General features: G+C 44.6%; 3 protein-coding genes across 3 annotated transcripts in view; 1 reads left to right on the forward strand and 2 right to left on the reverse strand.

Moving 5' to 3' along the window:
- Window positions 1–1,051, reverse strand: part of LOC308162875 (uncharacterized protein) — a gene marked incomplete at both ends in the record, with an annotated part of 36,283 nt that extends 35,232 nt beyond the window's left edge. Inside the window, 2 exons of the mRNA XM_080537016.1 lie at window positions 221–477; window positions 1,043–1,051. Coding sequence (XP_080393142.1) covers window positions 221–477; window positions 1,043–1,051 — 266 coding nt within the window. The remainder of the gene's footprint in view (window positions 1–220; window positions 478–1,042) is intronic.
- Window positions 1,052–3,556: 2,505 nt separating this feature from the next.
- c9h2orf80 (chromosome 9 C2orf80 homolog) lies at window positions 3,557–8,291 on the reverse strand (the record flags this gene model as incomplete). Its single annotated transcript, XM_080537017.1, has 8 exons — window positions 3,557–3,625; window positions 4,194–4,327; window positions 4,610–4,697; window positions 5,848–5,925; window positions 6,520–6,607; window positions 7,089–7,171; window positions 7,844–7,925; window positions 8,251–8,291. The coding sequence occupies 8 exons, from the start codon at window positions 8,289–8,291 to the stop codon at window positions 3,557–3,559; spliced, it is 663 nt and encodes a 220-aa protein (XP_080393143.1).
- A 9,534-nt stretch (window positions 8,292–17,825) lies between these two features.
- pikfyve (phosphoinositide kinase, FYVE finger containing) overlaps window positions 17,826–19,388 on the forward strand; it is a 37,629-nt gene continuing 36,066 nt past the window's right edge. The window contains 1 exon segment of the mRNA XM_080536454.1: window positions 17,826–18,009. Coding sequence (XP_080392580.1) covers window positions 17,832–18,009 — 178 coding nt within the window. The 5' untranslated portion in view covers window positions 17,826–17,831.

Genomic DNA, 19,388 nt, shown 5'->3' on the forward strand with positions numbered 1-19,388 from the left:
GCCCACCCTTGCAAAAAAAACAGAGGATAAAGCCATTAAACTATAGCTTCATCACATTGCTCATAATATTATTACATGATGTGGCTGATGGAAGAGAGAGAGAGAGAGAGAGAGAGAGAGATTCCTAACTGAAGGATGGAAGAGAGAGAGAAGGAAGAGAGAGATTCCTGACTGAAGAAGCTCTGTTCATCCAGATCAACACTTCTCAACACGACTACACGTAGGATCGCTCACATAGGAGAAGGTACGGCAGGAGCGGATGGAGTCGTTGTAGCCCATCCAGCGCTGGTACTCAGGGTACTCCCCCCGGGTCAGGACATACTGGTAGCCCGCGTAGTTGGGCCGCTCGTACAGCACCCAGCAGCCGCTCTCCACCTTGATGGAGTTGCAGCGGCTGAAATGGGGGTGCATGTCAGCGCAGTCCGCCTCGCACTCATAAGAGCGCCCCTGGAAGTTCCTGTCCTCGTAGAAGATGATCTGGAGAGCACAGACAGACAGACAGGTCACTGGAGACTGTAGGAGACGCCGGTCCTCCTGAATCCCACAATGCACTTGGACTTACCATGAGCTGATCATCTCAATCACTGCTACAGTTCACAAGCCTACTCAATGCTCTCTAGTCTCCGACTAAAACATTTATGATACGATACTCAATCTCAGAGCGAGCCCAATGAATACCTGTCAGCACCAAAATAGTATTTAACTAATCATGCTCACTAGTGTATTATTTGGTGAGCATTAGCTATGTATAATGTATGCTTATTACATGTCATTATCTCTGTCTAACCAATATTTGATCGTCATTATTCCAAAGCCACTGTATTCTGAGGTAATCTAAGTGTATGTAACTATGATTAATGTGTGGCCATGTACTCTAGTCCTGCTTAGAACCCGCTTAACCAGTTCTGCGGTGTGGTAAGTGTGTACGTTATGTGTGAAGTCTTGTGCATCAGCTCTAACGGCGGGCTGGGTGTTAGGGTCGTCTGGAGCCACTCCGGTCTTGAGCTCCGCCAGGCAGACCGACAGACAGTGTCACTCTTACCTTACTCATCCTGCAAAGATCGCTGGAGTCTGTCCTCTACAAGAATGATGGTCTGGCAAACCGGGCCTAGGCTCCACTATATAAACCTCAAATCAAAGGTCGACAGAGCCCAGTTTATTTGTTATTTTAATGACCAGGGATTTGGTGACCAGGCTGCGCTGCCAAAAGTCTTGATCCTGGGCATAGAGTTAAAAGCCCTGATTCATCAGAGCAAAAGACCTAGCAGGCACATTACTGACCCTCGCTGAACCTTTTTTTGATATGTCCCTCAGGGCACACCACTTTATCCACTAATCCACCAAAACGGGATTAATGTTTACCACAGGGAATGTTTATAGTCATCACAATGGCAAAGCAAACCACCACTATTGTCTATTTATTTTGGTAACAGAGGCGGTTAAGAGAAGGGGGGACGCGGTGTGCATACTGTGCAGGACAGGGGGAGGCTGGTGAAGGTAGACATGGGAGGACAGGGGAGGCTGGTGGAGGACAGGGGAGGCTGGTGGAGGACAGGGGAGGCTGGTGGAGGTAGACATGGGAGGACGGGGGAGGCTGGTGGAGGACAGGGGAGGCTGGTGGAGGTAGACATGGGAGGACAGGGGAGGCTGGTGGAGGACAGGGGAGGCTGGTGGAGGTAGACATGGGAGGACAGGGGAGGCTGGTGGAGGACAGGGGAGGCTGGTGGAGGACAGGGGAGGCTGGTGGAGGTAGACATGGGAGGACGGGGGAGGCTGGTGGAGGACAGGGGAGGCTGGTGGAGGTAGACATGGGAGGACAGGGGAGGCTGGTGGAGGACAGGGGAGGCTGGTGAAGGTAGACATGGGAGGACAGGGGAGGCTGGTGGAGGACAGGGGAGGCTGGTGGAGGTAGACATCGGAGGACAGGGGAGGCTGGTGGAGGTAGACATGGGGGGACAGGGGAGGCTGGTGGAGGTAGACATGGGGGGACAGGGGAGGCTGGTGGAGGTAGACATGGGAGGACAGGGGAGGCTGGTGGAGGTAGACATGGGAGGACACGGGAGGCTGGTGGAGGTAGACATGGGAGGACAGGGGAGGATGGTGGAGGTAGACATCGGAGGACAGGGGAGGCTGGTGGAGGTAGATATCGGAGGACAGGGGAGGCTGGTGGAGGTAGACATGGGAGGACAGGGGAGGCTGGTGGAGGTAGATATCGGAGGACAGGGGAGGACAGGGGGAGGCTGGTGGAGGTAGACATCGGAGGACAGGGGAGGCTGGTGGAGGTAGATATCGGAGGACAGGGGAGGACAGGGGGAGGCTGGTGGAGGTAGACATGGGAGGACAGGGGAGGCTGGTGGAGGTAGACATGGGAGGACGGGGGAGGCTGGTGGAGGTAGATATCGGAGGACGGGGAAGGCTGGTGGAGGTAGACATGGGAGGACAGGGGAGGCTGGTAGAGGTAGACATCGGAGGACAGGGGAGGCTGGTGGAGGTAGATATCGGAGGACAGGGGAGGCTGGTGGAGGTAGATATCGGAGGACAGGGGAGGCTGGTGGAGGTAGATATCGGAGGACAGGGGAGGCTGGTGGAGGTAGACATGGGAGGACAGGGGAGGCTGGTGGAGGTAGACATGGGAGGACAGGGGAGGCTGGTGGAGGTAGACATGAGAGGACAGGGGAGGCTGGTGGAGGTAGACATGGGAGGACAGGGGAGGCTGGTGGAGGCAGACATGGGAGGACAGGGGAGGCTGGTGGAGGTAGACATAAGAGGACAGGGCTTATTGTTTATGGTATTACACACACACTCACCGACCTCCGAGTTTGACCTCCGCCAGCATTCCCTGCGTTAGAACCATTTAAGGTTTAAGGAGTTTTAAGGAGTTTAGAGTTTAGAGTTACAACCGCAGGAAGTCAAGAGGTAGCATTCTGGAGTTAATGGCATAATCTTTATTGGAATGTGTACACAAACATGAAATGAAAAACCTGCTCCACTATCCCACAGTATCCAATATCATATGTCATATGAACATGCCTGTTGAACATATAGGGCCTAGAGAAATGGACACTGGATGGACAGTCTTTTATTACAGTCAATGGTTTGTTGTGAAGGAAGAATTCTGGGAGTCATGTCTATCACAGTACTGTCTACATCAGTGGAGGCTGGCGGAGGTAGTAGTAATCGGAGGATGGGTTCATTGTAATGCATTACAATGAGCCTGTCCTCCGATTTCTACCTCTACCAGCCTCCCCTGCTCACAGGGCTACAGGCTCATCAACACTTCGTGAGCTTAGAACGATAAGGTTCTATCTCCGTTTAGGGTAGTTCAGAGATATTGAGCGTCAAAGTTTTTACATTGCAATATGTTTTGTGAGATGGAACCTTTGTATTTTATGAATTACTAACTAAAAAATGTCAACATTTTAAAAATAACACCACACAGGCATTAATAAACACCTAATGGATCAGATTATGTAAAAAACTAAATTTTGACCAAACATTGAGATAGAACCTTATAATTCTAACGTCACGACTTAACACAGGAGGGCACTATTCCTCTTTAATCTGGCAGGGACTCTTGCGATCCTTCGTAATGCTCTGTGGGCTCCTTCAGGGACTCGCCACTATCCTGTGAGGGAGAAAGAGAGAGAGAGAGAAAACTATTGTTTTGTAAAAAAAACAATTGACAGTAAAGAAGAGTTCCATATCCTACCACGGGGTGGCAGTAGAGTACCTTATGTGGCCTAGGGTGATTCTGTGGCCCAGTGGTCCAGCACAGTGGTTCTCAAACCTCTCCTCGTGGAATCCCCAGCCAGCTGTTCCGCATATTTGATCTGTTCCACCACCAGCATACCTGATTCAACTAATCAAGTAATCAGGTGTGCTGGTGGTGGAACAGATCAAATATGTGGAGCGGCTGGGGGGGTCCCCAAGGAGAGGTTTGAGAACCACTGGTCTAGCACCAATGGTCTATTGTATGTCTATAACCCCCATACCCGGCCTAACCCTTCTATAACTTATTTAACTCACCGCCATCACCGACACCACCTTCACCAACTTAATTACACGGTTTAGATCATTAAGCGATTGAAAATGGAAAAATTCCTCCAATCAAAATCACATGGAGAGATGGCCGAGTGTTTGTACGTTTTGTGGATCTGTATGTCATGAGTAGGCCACATGTTATTGTTACTCACACTGAAGAGGGAGTTAGATGTAGATGAGGAGGAAGAGGAGGAGGAGGAGGAGGAGGAAGACAGCACCGACACCCTCCGGCCAGCAGGGGCAGCAGCCTTGGCCTGGCCAGAGAGCCACCGCGTCAACGTCTGGGCTAAAGGAGAGCAATCGAAGAAAACAACAAAGAGGCAAAAAAAAAAAAAGCTTTTCTGAGCTATTATATAATCTCTATAAAAGTCACACACGTAAGTCAAACATGGACCTCTGCAATATCAGAGATAAAAGAGTCGGTGGAATTCCTGTGTTCGTAAACTGGGTTGTATGTGGATGTAACCTGTAAAATGTTGTACTGTTATGATTTTATGATATACCAAATATAATGTTTAACAACATTTAAAAAGTCACACACGTGAAGAGTGACAGAGTTGTGACATACTGTGCTTCCTGGAGTGATCCACGGCCTTGAAGGAGCCAAGCATGGCAAATGGGTGGTAGGACAAGGTGAAGGGGTGAACAATGGCATTCTGTGGAGACAGGAAGTCAAAAGATTTTTTCACAACTTGTGACGTTAGAATTATAAGGTTCTATCTCAATTTTTGTCAAAATTGAGTTTTTTACATAATCTGATCCATTAGGTGTTTATTAATGCCTGTGTGGTGTTATTTTTCAAATGTTGACATTTTTGAGTTGAGTAATTAATCAAATACAAAGGTTCCATCTCACAGAACATAATGGAATGTAAAAACTTTGACGCTCAATATCTCTGAACTGCCCTAAACGGAGATAAGAACCATATCATTCTAAGCTCATGAACTTACACAGGAGGCTAGTGGAGGTTAGTGGAGGTTAGTGGAGGTTAGTGGAGGCTAGTGGAGGTTAGTGGAGGTTAGTGGAGGCTAGTGGAGGCTAGTGGAGGTTAGTGGAGGTTAGTGGAGGTTAGTGGAGGCTAGTGGAGATTAGTGGAGGATAGTGGAGGTTAGTGGAGGTTAGTGGAGGCTAGTGGAGGTTAGTGGAGGCTAGTGGAGGTTAGTGGAGGCTAGTGGAGGTTAGTGGAGGCTAGTGGAGGTTAGTGGAGGCTAGTGGAGGTTAGTGGAGGCTAGTGGAGGTTAGTGGAGGTTAGTGGAGGTTAGTGGAGGCTAGTGGAGGTTAGTGGAGGTTAGTGGAGGCTAGTGGAGGTTAGTGGAGGTTAGTGGAGGCTAGTGGAGGTTAGTGGAGGTGAGTGGAGGTTAGTGGAGGCTAGTGGAGGCTAGTGGAGGCTAGTGGAGGTTAGTGGAGGCTAGTGGAGGTTAGTGGAGGCTAGTGGAGGTTAGTGGAGGCTAGTGGAGGTTAGTGGAGGTTAGTGGAGGTTAGTGGAGGCTGGTGGAGGTTAGTGGAGGTTAGTGGAGGTTAGTGGAGGTAGCAATCGGACAACGGGCTCATTGTAATGCATGGAATGGAATAAAGAATGGTAACCATGCATTACAATGAGCATGTCCTTCGATTTCTACCTCCGCCAGCCTCCACTAGAACACAGTACTAACCCTGATGACGTGCTCAGAATACAGTCCACAACTTGTGTATTGGCGGCTCGAACACATTAGCTGTTAGAGGCATTGTAGTGCAGTTGCCTTATGATGGTGAAAGAAAAGAAGAGGCAAGTTCAGGCCTGGAATTACTCTACTATACTCAAGTTACCTTAGAATGCTTGTGAGGGTATGAGGCTGATGCTTTGCAGCTGTAGAGAGCTAGGATGTCCTCCACAGGTAAGCTGTTCTAGAGCAAGGAGGAGACAGAGGCAAGGGTCAGGGTGGGATGCAGGAACACCTTGCATCATAAAAAACAGCATTCATAAAAGAGTAAAAGTTGAGTAAGGCTTTTGGAGATTTCCTCCTAGATTTTGATCTATGCTGCTTTTATGATTATGGTTATCTACAGTATTTGTGTTGCTTTTGTCTGGGGGGGGTTTTCGGGGGGGAGGGTTAACAATGTTTCTATTTGATCTTTTATTTTATTTTTGAGATTATTTATTTTTTTACTCAATGTGTTTTTTATTTAGTTTTCAGAGACATTACAGTACGCAACAGATATAAGCACACAGACAAAACAGCGAAAACAACAAAACAAAAACAGAAACAAATATAATAATAAATAACAGTTCACAGAGTACTTCTCATTTATAATAATACAAAGCCATTTTTAAGAAGTAAGAGGCATTGTTAGACGTTCCACGTTATTTTTTTGATTATTAGTGTATCATGAAAAGTATTTGTAAAGGTAATAAATGATGATTATTATTTGGGTAATTGACACTATGGAGAGTATTGGCTTCCTAACCCTGCCCTACACGATGGAGGCAAACACGCTTACTAGGATCATCCCAGCGAAAGAAGACAGGATCATGGCTTCTCGTTCCAGGTGGTTGGGGTACTGGTCATCTCCTGCGCTGCTCACACCACTGGAGGGGGGAAACAGACAACACTATTAAACGGGAGGCGAGATACATACAGTGGCTTTGGAAAGTATTCTGACCCCTTCACTTTTTTTCTCACTCTCTCTCTCTCTCTCTTACACACACACTCTCTCTCTCTCTCACTCACTCTCTCTCTCACTCTATCTCTCTCACTCTCTCTCACTCTCTATCACTCTCTCACACACACTCTCTCTCACTCTCTCTCTCACTCTCTCTCTCACTCTCTCACACTCTCTCTCTCACTCACACTCTCTCTGTCTGTCTCTCTGTCTCTGTCTCTCTCTCACTCTCTCTCACTTTTTTAGATTTTTGTGACTCAATTTAAAGGTTTTTCTTTTTAGCACGTCATTAAGACGATAAAATGCGTTATGAGCCCCAACGGTCTGAACAGCCCAGTCATGAAGAGAGTTCCAAAGGTGTGGGAGGCTGGTCACACAAGTCCTAACATGACTGTAGCAGCACTCACATGATGTCCCTGTCCATCACCTCCCGTCCCTCATCTCTCTCCAGCCACCACATGGCAACACCGATGGCCAAGTCATAATGGGCCTGGAAGCACACGCACACGCACAGACCACATGATGCACCAGGGGAGGCTGTTGGAGGTAGATATCGGAGGACAGGCTCATTGTAATGCATGGAATGGAATGAGGCATGTTTGTTTGACACCACTCCTTATTCCATGCCTTACGATGAGCCTGTCTACCACCACCAGCCTCCCCTGATAAGCATAAACATCAAAGTTCAGTCAGATCGGGTGGGATGGAATGGTCGTTTCAAAAACAAAACAAAGAACAGTCGATTTTGAGAAATGTAACTTGGTGGCAGTGGCGGACTCAGGCTGTTTGAAGGGCAGGGGGGGCGAAAAGAGAAAAAGGGCACCTACTGCACAACATGGGACCCCATCAGTGCACATGGTCAAGTTTAGACCATTGGAAGGGCAGCCAATAGGGCACATCCTCTAATTTTGCCACTCAAAAGGGCACTTCAGTGCGACGTTTTTCAACGGTGGGGGCACATGGTCAAGTTTAGACCATTGGAGGGGCACCAATAGGGCACGTCCTCTCATTTTCGCCGCACAAAAGGGCATTTTTGCCACTCAAAAGGGCACTTAAGCCAGACGTTTTTCAACCGTGGGGGCACCAGGAGGGGCGGTCGCCCCCCCCTGCCCCCCCCCCTGAGTCCGCCAGTGCTTGGTGGCATGTTGAGCTAAACTCCTACCAGGTCGTCCAGCAACGTGGAGGCTCCCTTCCCCTGGGGGTCAAAGCCATTCTCCCTGAGCTTCTGGCCAATGTAATCACCCCTGTTCAAAATGGAAAACGCTCAGTCCCACTCATATTTTTCATTTTATTGACAGATACAGTAGAGATTTAGACAGGAAGGATGGGTGAGAGAGAGAGGAGAGATGACATGCAGGATATGTCCCCGGCCGGAATCGAACCGGGGACCCTGCGGTTACATAGTCAACGCTTAACCCGCTACGCTAAGCGCCCCAACGCTCAGACTTTTGAGCAAAAATACACAATGTAATTTGGTTGGCTCATTTACAGTATGTTCCCCACTCTACCTGAAAGCTCTAATTTTATAATACTACTAACACAAACACACAAACACACAAACCAACTCACAGAATAGCCTCCAAGTCTCTTCTCAGGTGCCTTGTCCCCATTTCTCTGTGGTAGCGTCACACATGCAGAGAGATGAGCAGTTGTTGCTCCTCTTCATAAAACCGTGCTTGGTGAAATAATAAACGATCAACTGGAGTAGGAGAAAGGAGAATGGGATTTCAAGTCAATTTAGATAATAATAATAATACATTAGACTGATATAGGGCTTTTCTAGACACTCAAAGACGCTTTACAAACTGAATAGATCGAGTAGTAATAATAAAAAGACACAAAAATGTTAAGGTAGTGCTGGGGACACATGGGAAGGGGAGGGGGAGAGGGTTAACTGGTGAAGGCAAGCTTGAAGAGGTGGGTTCTGAGGGCCTGTTTAAATGTTGGGAGGGTGTTGGCCTGTCTGATGTGGTTGGGGAGGGCGTTCTAGAGGGACGGAGTTGCGGCTGAAAAGGCCCTATCACCCCAGGTCCGGAGCTTGGTCCTGGTGGTCTTGAGGGTGGTTTGGTCGTCAGACCTGAGGCAACGGGAGGGGGTGTGGAGGGGGACGAGGGCGGCAAGGTAGGAGGGGGCCAGATTGTTGATGGCTTTGTAAGTGGTGAGTAAGATTTTGAATTGGATCCTGAATTTGACCGGGAGCCAGTGTAGGTTTTGGAGGACAGGGGTGATGTGGTCACGGCGGGGAGTGGAGGTGAGCAGACGGGCAGCAGAGTTCTGGACATATTGGAAGTTGTTTAGGATGTTATTAGGCAAACCGTAGAGGATGCTGTTGCAGTAGTCGAGTCGGGAAGTTATGAAGGCGTGGATAAGTGTTTCAGCAGTGGAAAAGGACAGGGAGAGTCGGATGCGGGCAATGTTCCTGAGGTGGAAAAAAGCTGATTTAGTGACCTGGTTGGCATGGGGAAGGAACGAGGGGGTGGGGTCAAAGATGATGCCGAGGTTGCGGTCGTGGTTGGAGGGGGTTACGGGGGAGGCCATCGATGTCGAGTGAGAATGTCTGGTTGGAACGGGTGAGGGACTTTGGGCCGATGATGAGGATTTCCGATTTATTGCAGTTGAGTTTCAGTTGCAAATTCAGTTGCATCCGTGACTTTATGTCGCTGAGGCAGGTAGTGAGAGTGGAGTGGGTGTTAGGGGAGATGGTTTTGGAGGAGAGGTAGAGTTGGGTGTCATCGGCATAGCAGTGGAAGCGGAGGCCGTGGCGGCGGAGGACCTGTCCAAGGGGAAGGACGTACAGGATGAAGAGGAATAAAAGAGGGATACATCAGGCTGGTGATGGTAGAAATCAGTGCACACACAGGCTCACTGTAATGCATGGAATGTCCTCATTCCATTCCATGTATTACAATGAGCCCTGATTTCTGCCTCCACCAGCCTCCACTGCTCAACAGGTGATGTCATGGGCAGGCCTGCTTGCGTAACCATTGTTGACCCCTTCAAGTGCTGTTCATTCACTTAACACTATCTGGCCACAGTGCAGTGCACTTCAACCTGACACCTGGTCCCATTGACACCAAGAAATACAATACAACACAAGCAATCTAACTCAAAGGTCCTGTAGAGCATAATTTAGTTTTTCCTGAAATGTCCTGAAATAACTGGAAGTCTGTTTTGATTTTAAAAAAGAAAAGAAAACATAGAGGTAAAAGCTTTCAGGTTATTAGTACACTTCGCATTGCACATGTTTCATCCTCCTAATACAAATCAGACATAAACATTTGCTTTTCTAAATCTGCTAAATCAGACACATACATGCTCTAATAGCTGAAAGTCTGTTTTGAAATCTTAGAGGAAAAAGTCAGCAGGTTTCAGCAAAACAAAAACACTCTCCTAAAATAGACATACATTTGCGCTAATTCATGTCACAGCTGGCTTACTCTGTCGTACTGTACACAATACTTAGTAACTTGCAATCAAATGACATCAGTCTGATGTCTGACTCAACAATGCATGTAATCAAACATGTTTATTCCATGTCAAAACTGTATTTAGTTGATCAATCATTCTGGGTATAAAACAAGGATTATGTACTCACCAAATAAATCAGGATTACAAACAAACAATGGCTACAACAACAAAAATGCAGTACTACCACATGGGTTCCTTTTAAGTTAAGATAACAGACTACAGTTGATATCCTTTTTTCGGGGTACATCTACTGTACCTCTTGGAGGTCTATGTAACGGCACAAGAAGAACCAACAACCACAATCCTCTCAGGTTAACAGCCTGCACTGAATTATTCATCCAGGGCCTCCTGTCAATCACCGGTCCGTGACAATACAAGCCAGATTATCTGAGAAACATAAGGAGACTCAGAGGTGGACTGGTGGTCATCACATTACACGATACACTCCTAAATGAACTACACTAGTACAAACCAACTGTACTATTAGTACAGTTCATCCTAGTTAGAACTACAGTAATAAGTGTAACATTTTATTGTTACATCACCTGAGTGTAAGAGTAAAATTCTACAATACAATTAACAGTACAAATATTCAATAAAATATAGTTAAAGTAGTAAAGTGGTGTGAGCTTAAGGTTTAGGTAGTCCGTATAGATGGGGTGTGCTTGGGGATGATAGTCTACTGTAGGCTTGTTCATGAGCCTGATGGCCTGGGGGAAGTGGCTGTTGGTTAGACTGAGAGTTTTGGCCCTGAGGCTCCAGAAGAGGCTTTTTGGACAGCATGGGTTCATCTGCTAAAACAGATTGTGGTTGGGGTGTCTGAGATCTTTGTATATCAGATCTTTGTACTACAATAACTAATTGTAGTGAGTAGTAATTGCGTAACTAAATAATACAGTATACTGAGTTAAAATGTAAGTTTCAATGCAGGAAATACCCAAGAGTAGATTTACTGTGGCAAAAACAGAGGTTGTCCAATAAATTAGTCTCTTTTTTAAAGTATTTATTCCTTTTTGAGAAGAAAAAAATGACCTAAATCAATCAGGTTGATGCTTGCAGAGTCAATGTTTGCTTTATTTTGATTAGTTTGATTCTCAAACATAAACAAAACACCGGCGAGCACCCGCCGTTTGGACTCAAATTCTGGGGGGGGCGTACACTTCGGAACGATGACCAATCACACAGCTCCCTGCGTTTTTGCAAGGAACGGTCAAAGGGAACGATGACCAATCACACAGCTCCCTGCGTTTTGCAAGGAACGGTCAAAGGGAACAATGACCAATCACACAGCTCCCTGCGTTTTGCAAGGAACGGTCAAAGGGAACAATGACCAATCACACAGCTGCCTGCGTTTTGCAAGGAACGGTTAAAGGCAAAGATGCCAGAGTGGTCCATCGAATCATCATCAAACATGTTGGGTCTCTGTGGATCATGTTCATGTCTCTTGACCCAAGGTCATGACAAATATTTTAAAAAATAAAGTATAATATGCAGTCTGTGCAAGACTTTCTGCTTCAATGACCATAATATGAAATAGTGTATAATAAAATAAAATAAACAACACAAACAGTAGACTACATACTATAATAATAATAATAATAATAATAATAATAATAATAATAATAATATCTTATATTTATATAGCGCCTTTCTCAAACCTTATGTAAATAAAACATAGATAGCGCATACACATTAAATTATAATATAATATGGAAAACATAATCTATGGATGATACTGGAGGTTGGGTGAGTCAGGGGTCGTAATCTTCATAATCACCATCATGTCATGTCATGTATGCACAGAAGTATGCAAGCACTATGCTCTCTCACCATCTCACCTGTTACAGCCAGCAGGCCAATTGCTATAACAGGGGTGGATATGATATGAGGCATTTGGAAATCATTAATCCGCATGACTGATGAAATCATTTACAAGTCATGTGAGTGCCATAAATATACAGTCACTGCTGATGAACTGTCCACTAACTAACTGTCCACTCTAAGTCAATGGATCGCTTAGTGATGGACTATGTGCGTGCGTGGGTTCTTCGGGCCAGTGGGACAAATAGGTAGGCTTAACTTATGGCTTTTTATTATATTATTTTTTTATTTACTTTTTTTGTCGTTGAAAGACGCTTTGCAATGTTGAAAACGTTGAACTTGGAACTAGTGAGAAAAAAACACAACATGCAACTCTGACACGAATCAAATTAACAATCGGCTGGTAGCCTATACTACTACTGACGTTTTCGATTATATATATTCATATATCTTTTATTATTATTATTATTATTATATATAACCGCAACTATATAATATCATACTTTGAAAGTGAACGAGGAGAACAAGTGGGTCCTATCTATCCACTGTGTGCATCTTGTGATCGGTGATAGATGGGAAGCCTCACTGCCTGGTCTCGTGATCACAACAGTTCGATGCGTTCTTTTTCTGCTAGTTCTGTCTGCGCAGGCGCTGTAAGGCTGTTAGCTAGCTGATGGAAAGGGAGGTGGTGACTCAGTATGATAACTTAGCAAAGCTGCTTCATGAAAGTGATCCGTTTAGTGATGTCAAAGAAGAGCAGGACACAGGTAAAACATGGCATTTCGCGGAAACAGTCAATTCTGTTTGTTCCGTCAATCTACAGTACATCAGCTTCAATGCAATGGGCCTTAGACCAGTTAGCCGGGCATCGCTTTACAATGTGATGTTTTGTTTTTGCAGCTTTCGCTCAAAACAACATGACAGTTAATCAGGTTGAAAGATCCAATCTTCTGCAGCGTTAAGCGAACCGAGTTGTGTCCAACGCGACAGCCTCCCGTGCTGAAGGTGAGGTGGTGGACTCTCGGTTAGTGCCTTAGAGCCTAGAGCTGTAATTTAGGGCCTGTGTGTGTGTGTGTGTGTGTGTGTGTGTGTGTGTGTGTGTGTGTGTGTGTGTGTGTGTGTGTGTATATATATGTGTGTGTGTGTGTGTGTGTGTGTGTGTATATGTGTGTGTGTGTGTGTGGGGGGGGGGGTGTGTGTGTGTGGACTCTCGGTTGTGCCTTAGAGCTGTCATTTAGGGCCTGTGTGTGTGTGTGTGTGTGTGTGTATATATGTGTGTGTGTGTGTGTGTGTGTGTGTGTGTGTGTGTGTGTGTGTGTGTGTGTGTGTGTGTGTGTGTGTGTGTGTGTGTGAGTGAGTTAGATCAATATGGTGGAAATGAGGCTGTCCGGTGCAGTTGTCATAATTCCATTTGATGTCTTTCTGTCACTTCTAACGCTTTTGTTGTCTGAATGCCTAAAAGGTCGACAGGAACAGCAGCTATGACAGAAGTTTATCCTATGCAGTTCATTCAAGTTATGATGAATTTATTCAATGTTCCTTGGCGACACCATCATTCTGTTGTCTGTTGTCTATGTTAGGTGCATTTATTCGGCTACTGTCTGGTTTAGACTTTGTGATGATACAGAGCAATCGATTTGTTATTACCATTATAGCCTATATTATGAACTGATATTTGACCAGCTCCAATCTGGTGTTTAGACAAGGCAAGGCACGTTTATTTGTATAGCACATTTAATACAGCAGGGGCAATTCAAAGTGGTTTACATATAGCATTAAAAGAAATACAGAAAAAGAAGGATAGTAATAATATAATTTTAAAAAAATAGAAATAAAAATGGCAAGAATAGCTATATAGAGAAAATAAATAGATAAACATTTAACAACATAATAAGACAATGAATAAAAACGCTCTAACAGACAGACGCTCTGACAGACGCTCTAACAGACGCTCTAACAGACGCTCTAACAGATGCTCTAACAGACGCTCTAACAGACGCTCTGACAGACAGACGCTCTGACAGACAGACGCTCTAACAGACGCTCTGACAGACAGACGCTCTGACAGACAGACGCTCTAACAGACGCTCTAACAGACGCTCTAACAGATGCTCTAACAGACGCTCTAACAGACGCTCTGACAGACAGACACTCTAACAGACGCTCTAACAGACAGACGCTCTGACAGACGCTCTAACAGACGCTCTAACAGATGCTCTAACAGACGCTCTAACAGACGCTCTAACAGACGCTCTGACAGACAGACGCTCTAACAGACGCTCTGACAGACGCTCTGACAGACAGACGCTCTAACAGACAGACGCTCTAACAGACAGACGCTCTAACAGACAGACGCTCTGACAGACGCTCTAACAGACAGACGCTCTAACAGACAGACACTATGACAGACGCTCTAACAGACAGACGCTCTGACAGACGCTCTAACAGACAGACGCTCTGACAGACAGACGCTCTGACAGACGCTCTGACAGACGCTCTGACAGACAGACGCTCTAACAGACAGACACTATGACAGACGCTCTAACAGACGCTCTGACAGACAGACGCTCTGACAGACAGACGCTCTAACAGACAGACGCTCTGACAGACGCTCTAACAGACAGACACTCTGACAGACGCTCTAACAGACAGACGCTCTGACAGACGCTCTAACAGACAGACGCTCTGACAGACAGACGTTCTGACAGACGCTTTATTTGCGTTATTTATTTTTACGCGTTTATCTGCTGGAAGAAGATTGACAACAACCTAAAGTAAACACTTTTTAAAATGTTTAATTATAAACCTTTATTTATACAGGTAAAAACACATTGAGCCCCAGGGCTCATTTTCAAGTGTGACCTGTTCACAGGCATACAACAACAACAACATCCACCACAAACAAATACAATACAAAACCTGGCCTACATAGTCTAAAACTAACTAAAACTACATAGTCTAAAACTAAAACTAGTCTAAAACAGTCTAAGATAATCTAAAACTAAACTGAAACTACAAAACCTAAAACTAGACAGCTAAAGAGCTAGGGTCAGGGAGGGGTCAGCAATGGGCAAAAGGGAGGGTCAACTCAATTGCAAGAACAAATCATAGACTCGCACTGTATGTCTCTCAGCAAGAGCTTGAAACTGCAAAGAGGGATCAGATGAGACAGTTTCAGACTCTGCTGTAAAGAAGATAAATCCATGAGTGTGAACTTACGTTCTCCTAAATCCTAAAATTCTGTCCTGAACTTAAAATACGATTTCTGCTTCTGTGATAACCCACCCAGGACTAACAGAAAGTCGTCCAAGACAAGTGATCGTTGAATGAGTCAAATAGAGAATAGATTTGTGTACAGTCACCCTCTGTTACTACCATGATACTACCATTGGAAATATCAAATGGTTCTTGAGGATGTGGTGTGTTGTCACTGTTTCACCATCTGTCACATGATGCTCGCTCACTGCATGCTTTCTAACTCAGCGCTTCCTCTTTGTTATGGCTAAGTAAGGGTCAGAGGGGGAAAGGAGCAGAATCACGTGCTTCCCTTCAGTGAGACTGTAAGCCATGAGGTTCACTCAAACACAAGTGCCTTTCACTGATCAGGGGGGTATTCCATCAACGTAGCTAAAGGAAAATCTAGGCTTATTATTTTGATTAGATTTATCAAAATAAGCCTGGATTGTTTTTAGACGTCTCGTGAGACTTAAGTAAGAAATAAGCCTAGATTTTCCTTTAGTGACATTGACGGAATACCCCCCTGCTCTCAAAGAGATCCTTAAGCATTGGGTCTTCAGTGAGTGATTAGGCTTAACGTTGAAACATTCTATGCAAGCGTTTAGTCAGTGATACACTAGACTAGTAGAATAATTGGCAAGGACCGAACATGATCTTAGAGGACCAATTGGCTTCCTTCTGAAAAGTTAGTTTTGGCCTTCTTTGATTTTGATTTTTTGATATGATTTTTATTAGGAATTTACAACAGAATCATTTACGCATCATGACACTAAGTAATGTCCAGAGGATGGCACTTGAAAGCATTATTTAAAACACTTATTTCCAAAGTGGTCCTCGATGGAAACATAAAATGAATAAAACAAAACATCACACATCATAAAACATAAAATGAATAAAACAAAACATCACACACCATGAAACAGCATAAAAACAGTATTAGAACACAGCATGAAAAACACACAACATGGAAACATAAAGTGAAACAAAACAAAACTGAAACACCCTCTCTTTCTTAAGGGTGAGCCATTAGTTCTCTGGCTGTTTGAATGTAGAACTGGCTGAGTAGCCTACTTCCGTTTATGGGGTTCACAAGAAATTAGGGAAATAGATCATTATTAGAGTAGCGGCTGTTTTCTTCTGTAAACACCATGCTGCTCACGCTGGGAAATGTGAAACCCTGCTGCCATCCCTCAACACTCACCTTGCAAATTTTGCAATAAGCTGTTTTACTGGTCGTGACGTTAGAATTATACGGTTCTATCCATTTTTGTCCAAATTGAGTTTTTTACATAATCTGATCCATTAGGTGTTTATTAATGCCTGTGTGGTGTTATTTTTAAAATGTTGACATTTACGAGTTAGTAATTCATAAAATACAAAGGTTCCATCTCACAAAACATAATGGAATGTAAAAACTTTGACTCAGCTCAATATCTCTGAACTGCCCTAAACGGAGATATAGAACCTTCTAAGCTCACAAGGTGTCTGTCTCAAGTAATTCCAGACCACATACATGGTTGTTATTGTTGTCACCACTCACCACGCACTCTCGGGTCATCTCAGGTGTGTAGCCGTCAGTCGACGACGCACGTCGCGTTTCCAAGTTTTTCCAACAGTTTGTGTCATGCCATCTGAGCAGGAAAATAGCATTCCCCCGTCTCCATTTCCCCATCCAGCATTTTAGGCCAATGTCTTCGGCCTGATGCCGATGCTTGGCGACGATGCCAGCAACCCTCCAGTCACCAGCTCACAGCCTCCTGAGTTGGGGACCGAACCAGCGACTTACCGATTGCCTCTCTAACCTCTAGGCTACCTACACCCCCCCCCCCTTTCCCTATAATCATTATAGATGGGTATGTGGCTAAAGATGAGCAACAGAGGAACTGAAAGCTCAGTCAATAGCTGCTGAACTGTTAGCTCCCACGACTTTCCTGACCAGTGTTTTGTTCTGTCCCAAACAGATGGATTGAATATCAATGTAAAAAAGTGACTTTAGTTTATCTTATCTCTCGGCTCTTTATCCAGATGATCCCAATCATTGGAAACAGTGGCTCCGTTTGATTCGGCTACTCTCATCAGTAACGCTCCATGTGCTCCACTTTGCTGGCCACATGGGCCATCATGTGTCTTTAGTTTCTGCCCTCACTATAACACAACATAATTACAGTTTTCTCAAAACCATTGTTAAAATCAAGCTACGATAGAAAATGAAACAATTGGCGCTGTGCAGTATTCTGAGTTGTAAGGTGTTTGTTGCTCTGCTCAGCACCATTAGCTGCATCAAATTGGAGCCCGCTGACTCTAAAGCAGAAGGTTATTCGGTTGTTAAGTCTGACGTCACGCGTGACGTTTAGCAATTTCCGGGTCCAAATAAAAAAAATCCCCGTACCAGAGTACTAAAGCGGTAGAATGACAGTTCAATCGTTTTTTTAGACTCGGATCTATTCATACAACAAGGGACACAGCACTTTTCCCATTTTTCCCATATTGTCAGCGTCTTTGAGCGGCCTCAGCCAACGTTGGACCCGGAAACACGTCACGACTTAACAACCGAATTGTACTACTACTGCCCTGCTTCAGAGTGTAATAAACTGTTGTCCTGCTGTTGGAACAGGAGCAGTGACATGGCTGCCGATGACAAGTCCTCCTCCTCGTCCTCCACCCTGGATTGGAGCGCGGAGCCCCTCTCCCCCGCCAGCCCCTCCCACCTGACGCACTTCAAACCCCTGACACCGGAGCAGGAGGAGCCCCCTCTACGCTCGGCGTACAGCTCCTTCGTCAATCTGTTCCGGTTCAACAAAGGTCAGAACAGAACCAGACCCCCCCCCCGTCACACACAGTAAAGATAATGATATGCTAAAATGTTAAAAGCAAAGACAAAAGACAAAGGCACACACACACACATACATACATACACGCCTCGGATATGTTTGTTATTGTTTCTAGGTGATTGACATTCAATTGAACAGCTTTTTTTGTTTGTTACTCATTTCTGTGTGAACTAATCAAATACTTGAGTTCTAAAAGAGTAGCATTTTGACTTCATGTACTATTCGCGAAAGTTAGGATAATTTATAGCAAAAAATGTTTTTACATATTACATTATTTTTACGGTTTCATTTTAGAGTTTGACATATCGTGACGTTAGAATTATAAGGTTCTATCTCAATTTTTGTCAAAATTGAGTTTTTTTTTACATAATCTGATCCATTAGGTGTTTATTAATGCCTGTGTGGTGTTATTTTTAAAATGTTGACATTTTTGAGTTAGTACCGTAATTCATAAAATACAAAGGTTCCATCTTACAAAACATAATGGAATGTAAAAACGTTGACGCTCAATATCTCTGAACTACCCTAAACGGAGATAGAACCTTATCATTCTAAGCTCACGACATACTGTAGGCCTAGCCTTCCCTGGCACCCTCCATCAAAAACAGTCCAGCAGGAAGCAGCTTGGAATGCAGCTCAGATCTCGTGAGGACATGTGACCCGACTCTGCCAGTTTGAAGGGTTCCAGGCAGCTGAATGTTGGCCGCATGTGCCGTCATGTCGTGAGCTTAGAATGATAAGGTTCTATCTCCGTTTAGAATGAGAAGGTTCTATCTCCGTTTAGAATGATAAGGTTCTATCTCCGTTTAGAATGATAAGGTTCTATCTCCGTTTAGAATGATAAGGTTCTATCTCCGTTTAGGGCAGTTCAGAGATATTTAGCGTCAAAGTTTTTACATTCCATTATGTTTTGTGAGATGGAACCTTTGTATTTTATGAATTACTAACCAAAAAAATGTCAACATTTTAAAAATAACATCACACAGGCATTAATAAACACCTAATGGATCAGATTACGGTATGTAAAAAACTCAATTTCTTACAAAAAATAGAATAGAAAAAAAAAAAAGATAGAACCTTATAATTCTAACGTCACGATGTTTCTTTAGTACCTGCCCTCGCTGTGGAGCAACATGAGGCCACTCGCTTTCTGTACCATCAAATTATCGATTATTTCATTTATAAGACAGTTCTTGCGTGTTATTATAGGAGGGATGGTGGATCCCTTTACGCTCATTAGATTAGAAGAGAGCTGAAGGAAACTTAATGGAAAATAACAATTATGACTCTTCTGATAGGCTGAAACAGTAGGCCTATTGATGAAGTTGTTTACGGAGGTCAAAGGGTTGG

The sequence above is a fragment of the Nansenia antarctica genome, assembly GCF_963989245.1.
Source record: "Nansenia antarctica genome assembly, chromosome: 7".
Taxonomy (NCBI): Eukaryota; Metazoa; Chordata; class Actinopteri; order Argentiniformes; family Microstomatidae; genus Nansenia; species Nansenia antarctica.